General features: G+C 43.6%; 1 protein-coding gene and 1 long non-coding RNA gene across 2 annotated transcripts in view; both read right to left on the minus strand.

The window, feature by feature from the left end:
- The window catches only part of LOC107183067, an 8834-nt gene extending 2804 nt beyond the window's left edge, over positions 1-6030 (minus strand). The window contains exon 1 of the long non-coding RNA XR_001513840.1: positions 5909-6030. This is a non-coding gene — a long non-coding RNA (uncharacterized LOC107183067). The remainder of the gene's footprint in view (positions 1-5908) is intronic.
- Positions 1-6754, minus strand: part of EGLN3 (egl-9 family hypoxia-inducible factor 3) — a 29117-nt gene extending 22363 nt beyond the window's left edge. The window contains exon 1 of the mRNA XM_006763655.2: positions 6037-6754. Within this exon, the coding sequence (XP_006763718.1) occupies positions 6037-6393 (357 nt within the window). The 5' untranslated portion in view covers positions 6394-6754. The remainder of the gene's footprint in view (positions 1-6036) is intronic.
- Positions 6755-7210: the final 456 nt, after the last annotated feature.

Raw genomic sequence — 7210 nt, forward strand, 5'->3', positions numbered from 1 at the left:
GAAAGAAAGAAAGAAAGAAAGAAAGAAAGAAAGAAAGAAAGAAAGAAAGAAAGAAAGAAAAGAATGTGCAAAATTGCTCTGGGCTGAGTGAGGTCAGAAAAGGAAATAATTCATGACACCCAGAAGTTGAATGCACAGACAGGCTTATATAACTCCATGAAAGGATGTTTGTCGATTTTAAATTAGAATGATATTTGAAATTCACAAATGAAATGCTCATGCAGCTGAATTAACCTACCGACCCTGTCTTGCAGTCGGCCTGACTCAGGGAGCAACCCCCGCCAGGCTAGCCCCCTCCACTAAAGCGCCTTTGCTTAGGCCCAGGACCCCAGGACCCAATCCCTTGCAAGATCTCATCTCTCCAAATATTAAAACTGCTAAATGATTGAATGACTGGAAAGATGTGATTTCTGATACCTCTCTTTAGCTCTAAAAACCTGTATCATTAAAGTTCGGTATAGTTTTGGTTACTAATGTTGATCCCTTAATTTTAAATAGAGAAATTGGAAAAAGCCTGAAGAAGAGAAACAAAAATGACTAATCAGTGTAAAAGTGCAGTTTAATTAGAAAAGAGAAAGCAAAGTTGGTGACAATCACTTCACGCCACTCAACTTTCAGCTTCTTTAGGTGGTTTTATAATCACTTTTCACCTCCCTTCTCCCAGCCACTTACAGGTCTCCCTCAGTACAAGACATTTAACAATTTGTCAATTAATAAATTAAATTGATACTCCCTGACTTCCCACTTCACTGCAAGCAGATAAAATAGTGATTGAGTGGCCAGTGGCCCCAAAGTGAACAAAAGAAATTATAAAGTACACACACATATGCACACATGCCTATCTTCTTTTCTTTGTTCCCAAATGTTATTCAACAGAACAGACAAAAAACACTATGAAAACCATCCAGTGGAGAAACTGGCTTCACTGTCACTGACGCTGAATTCTGTAAATTATTTCCTTGGATTAATTTCCTTCCTCCAAGAGCTAAGTTATTTTTAAATACAAAACCTTTTATAGGAATCCCTCACATCCTTACAGAAAAATGTTCCAGTCTTTCAAACTCAGTGCCTCCTCCCCCTAAAATAGCTCAGACAGATTTTTCAGATTTTTAATTACAGACACCGTTTCTGGATCTAGTCCTCAAGCCCCATGCTTTAAGCACTGCACTTCTCAGGGGTCCAGACAACCATAGTTATGATCTATGATTTCACATGCCCCTCTACTTCCCCAACCAAGGCTGATGAAAAGGAGATTCCAGAATGTTGGTCAAGTGTTTGCTGATCTCAGACTGAGGCTGAGGTGGCCTCTGTGGGGGAGGGCGCCGTTTTGAGCCACCTGCATGGAAAAGCAGAAAAAGCTGGACGGAACGGAGAGCGAGGGAGAAATGAAGGGCACGAGCAGAGAAGCAAAGATGGAGGCCATCAAGCGCCAGAGAAAAGAACTAACACCCAAGCTGCCCTGGGTAGTTAGGACTTGCTGGTTCATAGTTCATGGCTCCACCCACTCTTCTGTGAACCATGACTGCATTTCCTGCACTTGGCTCCTGAGAGAGAGCCTAATCTTCAACATATATTATCCCATTTTTGCTTAAAGCAGTTTGCAACCATGAAAAACTCCACTGAGTAAGGGATACTCCTGACATCACATGAGAAGGGTAGGCCAAACTTTATTGCAAAATAGCAAAGGAACAAGCCCACCACTTCACAACACTTTTTCTTTTATTCATAACTTATTGCTGTTTCATCACTTCTCTGCATTGTTTCCACGGGAGGACTGATCTGTCTGTGCACAATACAACCCACATATCCCCATGGCCAGAACTCCTCTAGTCAGGGGTCCTAGCAAGCAACCTTGTTAACAAACTCTCCCTGCCAGTAACAGTAGGGAAGCATTAGCACAGGCCTCCATTTTCTTCCTCAAATGTATGTAGCTGACCCACTACAATGTTTGGGCTTTGTCTTTTTTCTTTTTTAGGCTTGAGAATTAATCAAGTGTGAACTAGAGGATCCTGCATTCAAATGCATAAGTGAATGTTAAGCCCCATGAGGCAGGGATTATGCCTGCTCACCTTTGTACCTCAAGCCTGGCGCAGTATCCCACGCTGAGTGAGCACTTGCTGAATAAATGAAAGGATGAAAACTAGGAGCATCATAGTCAAGAACACAAACTCTGGAGTCAGACAGAACTGGGTTAGAATCCCAAGTCTTCCACTGACAGCCTATAACATTTATGAAGGCTTAGAATCCTGCTAAGAATTTTATGTACATTATCTTATCTAATGCTCCGCCCCCTGAAAAGCTTTAAAGAATTATTATCCCTCATTTTACACTTGGTGAAAATTGAGCAACTTACCTACAGTAACCCCCGGCATAAGCTCCTAACTTTTATTTATTTTAATTTTTTGTTAACTTTATTGGGGTGACATTGGTTAATAAAATTATATAGGTTTCAGGTGTACAGTTCTGTAATGCATCATCTGTAAATTGTGCTGTTTACCAACGTAGGTCAAATCTCCTTCCTTTTACCCTCTTCTACCTCCTCCTAATCCCCTTCCTCTTTGGTAATTCCCATGCTACTGTCTGTATCTGTGAGTTTGTCCTAACTTTTATGATACACTGCTTCTTAACACTGACTTTGTGACCTTTGGTAAATGATTTAATCACTCAATTTGCTGAAGATTGTGGTTTTGAAGACTAAGTCAGACAGACAGTGTTTTTAAAGTGCTTATTAGTACAATGCCAGACAGAGCAAACTGCTCATTAAAATGTAGTTATTAGTTACTCACTAGTGAGTCTATAATGAGATGCTTCAAGCAGAACATTCGGTTCTATAAGTTACAGAAAACAGCCATTTCTAGGCAGCCAAAACAAAAGGAGCAATTTATAACCAATATTTATCTTGGATATAGTCTAAAGTCTCCAAAAGGAAGTAACAGATAAATCTTTTGATAGCCTGGAAGCAATGATCATGCTTGCAGTTAGGGGGCGCCATACCGCTGTACTACATTTTAGGAAACCACTGGCCCAGAGTCTTCACCACCCTAGGACTTTTCTCCAACAAAGTGGAGGTAGATAAATTCTGACCTGTAATAACCTTTTTGGCAGGGAAGCGGGAACCCTTGAATATTTATTTCCATATTCTTCCACAATTTCCATTTCAATTCCAGTATATATTCCTATTTTATTACCAATGCCTTTGCTATTGCGTCATTGAGATAAAGGGCATTATTACATTATTCAATGACCTTTAAAAATCCAGGGGAAAAAGTACTTAATTAGAGTCAATACACTAATAAGCACAGAAATTTAAAGTACCTGAAAAAGAATTGGTCTAAAATAAATGTATGCATTGGCAAATGTTGAAAATGGGGGATGGGAGTTCTTATACTAGCCTCTCTAAATTCATATGTTTGAAATTTTTCATAAAAAGTTACAAATAAAATTTTAAAATAAATTTACATGTTCTGCTTTTTAAAAATTCAGTTTTTCTAAAACTGGGTATGAAAAAACTGGGTCTATATCATTACTCTGGGAAGCAGAAAGGTAAGGTACTCAGTTGAAGGAAGAGAAGTAAATAGGTTAAATTAAGGTGAAACGAATGTAAATCATGTAGAAATGCAATGTGTTTTTCTACAATGCTTTAATAATGAACTTCAAACAAGAGACCCAAGGCCACAGACATTACTAAAGAGACTTCTTTATACAAGCAAATCAAACTTTAAAAAAATTTACTATAACAACTGTTTGCTCAAACCTGGTTTGCATTTGGTTCTCATTGGTCAGGAATATCCCAATCTAGAGGTGATTTTTCTAAAGGGAAGGAGTGAAGAGTTTTGTGCCAAAATAGCCAAAGGAGAGTTGGACATCTAGGTATGGGCAGACAGATGTCTCTTCCATGGACAACAAATGTATCTCCTCTTTTCAATTCGTAGTCATGTTCTGTTAACTGAAAGGGTTAACTGAAAAGTTATTTGTTCTACTCAGAAGATAATCCATAATTGAAAAATCATATCTATAAATCTTGTTGTCCTTAGCCAGACATACACAGTGCTTTTCATTCCCTTTGTGGAGTTAAATTCTATCCTAAAACCCTACCACTGTTCATTAAGTCAAAGCTAAATAAAAACACTTAACATTCAAACATGTTAGTGACCTCTTTCTGCCAATTAATTCTGACCTCCTTCAGAGAGAATTCTGTTCCTAGAATGCCCAGGGAGGTGGGGGGAGGGGAGGATTCCTCAGCCTAAGTTTAAAAGTTTTAAAAACTGGTAAGAAGCCATTTGCTCTTCCAAGTTGAAGCTACAAGCACCTCTGCAATACTGAAACTAGCCATTTCCCTCCCCTCCCCTCCCCCACGGGCCCCAGCCGGGCAAGGTGCAAATATAACACTGATCAAGACAAACAACTTTCTCATCCACCACCCAAACGATGGAAGAGTAGAGAAACAATAACATCAATCTTCTACTGGTTCCTGCTAACTCTGAATTTTCCCCAAATCAAAGTAAAAGAAAGCAGCATTTTCTTCTAAGATTTACTTTTTGTGTCAGATTAATAACAATGCCTTCTGATATTCTATTCATGTCCCCCTAGTTTGAAAGCAATCTACTCCTCCTCTACTCCATTCACCCACTCCAACCCCTTCATTTCTATACATTTCCAATCTTCACTACTTGCACTATATTAAGAGTGCTCCTCTCAGCTTATGGAATAAATGAGACAACAAGGTATGTTATCAGAGGATGAATCTTAAATTGAGAAATACTACCTATGTGGTTAAAGAATGGTACAGAGGTGAATGTTCACCTTCTTTCTCACGCTGGTATGTGTAGCCTCGCTGTGTTAAAGTGCAAGTTTTCTACAGTTCTGAGTGCCCCTTGACCAGTCCACAATAAAAGAAATGCAAATCTCTCTCAGAACTGCCACTGGAAAGCAGGCTGGATCGTCATTTGTAGAAAAGACTGAGTGGCTAGACTACCCCAAATGAATGTACATGGCACGACATGTTCCCACATTTCTGCCAGCCTATCTCTAAATGTTTCCAAGATAAATTTCTACCCAGGGAGTCACTTCTGGCTGTGAACGAAAACATAATTTCTTTCCAGAGGTACTTGACTACCCTATTCTGATCACATAACCGGTGTCTTTTTAAAAATATATATATTTTATTGATTTTTTACAGAGAGAAAGGGAGAGGGATAGAGAGTTTGAAACATCAATCAGCTGCCTCCTGCACACACCCTACTGGGGATGTTCCCCCAACCAAGGTATATGCCCTTGACCAGAATGGAACCTGGGACCCTTCAGTCCGCAGGCCCACGCTCTTATCCACTGAGCCAAACTGGTTAGGGCATAACCGGTGGTTTTGAGTAGATTTCCCCGTCACCTGAAAGTTAGGAAAGAGAAGGTATGGTGTGGGCTCAGCACCGGGAGAGAATTTTCAGTCAAACAGATGATCTAAGTGTCCTGAGTGCAACAAGCCAAGGGCAGCACTCCAAAGTGAAGAGGAGCTTTACTCTTTCACAGGGCAAACTCTTCCCACACCTGCCAAACTCCACGAACCAAATGCCACATTGCAAAATCACAGCTGTCTCCAGCATTCTTTAAAAGTGCGGTCATGGGAATCCCCTTTGAAATCAATGAAGGGCAAATATTAGGTGACTTTAAAGTAGACAGTTAAAATCACGAGTCCATGTGTGTCTCGGATCATACACAATCTTCCTAACAACCTGTCCCTCGTATGGACTTTTGAGAACCCCCACGTCTTAAAATCAGACCAAAGAGCCACAGCTTGTCCGGCTTGTACCACCCACCAGAGCCATTATTTCCAAGTTATCAGAAGGTCATTATAATGATACACCTAAGTCCCTTAGCATGGGTTTTCCCTGGGGGATGGGAAGACCAGACTGACTTCTTTCTTGCTTCTTGGTTAAAACCTAAAGTTCGCTTGTAGCCCTGCGAAGGCGACAGACAACAGACTCCGCACGTCTCCGGTCCCTGCGGGCTGCAGCAGTGGTTGGGCGCCCGCGCGCGTCCTACCTTGGACCGCTCCTTGACGTAGTATTTGCCCAGCCGGCTCCCGCAGTACAGGACCAGCCTGTCGATGAGGGACAGGAGGAAGCTGATGGCTTCGCAGCCCTCCTCATTGCCCCCGATCCACGTGATCTGGTCGCCCCTCAGGTGCCGCTTGGAGATGCCTGCGCGCGGCCCGGCCAGCTGGCCGTCCCGCAGGACTCCGTTGCTGTGCAGCTGCTTGACGCGCTCCAGGACGCAGTCGCCCACCACCTCGCCAAGGAAGTTGTCCAGGTAGCAGAAGCCGACTTCGTGCAGACAGGGCACGATGTACTCCAGGGCGATTTTCTCCAGATCCAGCCTCATGATGTGTCCCAGAGGCATCTCCCCGGCAGAGCGGAGCTCCGGGACCCCCAGCGTGCACCGAGAGAGAGACCAGACCAACGTGCGGGCTCAGCCGGGCGCGGGTAGCGTGGCCCTGGGTTCAGCTACCAGCGGCTGCCCGGGTCCCCGAGCCACTGCAGCGCCAGGGAGACGGGAAAGTTGCCCGCAACTCTGGGAAGAAGGGATCCAGTTCCGGACCAGCGGGAGTTGTGGGGAGTTCCACGACCCAGCACCAGACTGACCCAGTGAGGAGTCCAAGGGCCCCTTTTGGAGACGCCGAACAACCAATGGTGCGGCGGCGGCCCCAGGCGGGGAAAGGCTGAGGTCCAGCCCCGCAGCCGGCCAACTCGGCGCGTCACCGGCCCCGCCCAGGCTCCGCCCCTGGGCCGCCTCGCGGACAGCCCTTCCCCCACTCTCCCCCATCCCCGCCCACCACCCCCGCCGCGGGGGTCCACCACTCCGCAGTCCTGGCTGTTTGTGACTAGGGGAGGGGCTGGCAAAGAGACGGGATTTTAGAATGCTATAGATTTGCATATGTTTTGCATAAAGTCCAAGAACAAACTTGAAAACCTGACTCCCAGCTCTGAAAATATAAATGGAATTAATAGCACAGTTTACTGCCACATTCTGGCTGCTCACCTCACAGGCTTTTGAACAAAGTAATAAACCCAGGAACAAATTATCAGTATGTTAAGTAGTGATCTCTTTCTAGCTTTACCATCATGAGGCCTTTCCTTATTCCCTTTTCCTCAAGCCAGGAAGTTCAAGCCACCGAGCGACTGAGAGAAATTCCATTTTAACTAAAATTAACAAACAT

This window comes from Myotis davidii, unplaced genomic scaffold, assembly GCF_000327345.1.
Source record: "Myotis davidii unplaced genomic scaffold, ASM32734v1 scaffold116, whole genome shotgun sequence".
Taxonomy (NCBI): Eukaryota; Metazoa; Chordata; class Mammalia; order Chiroptera; family Vespertilionidae; genus Myotis; species Myotis davidii.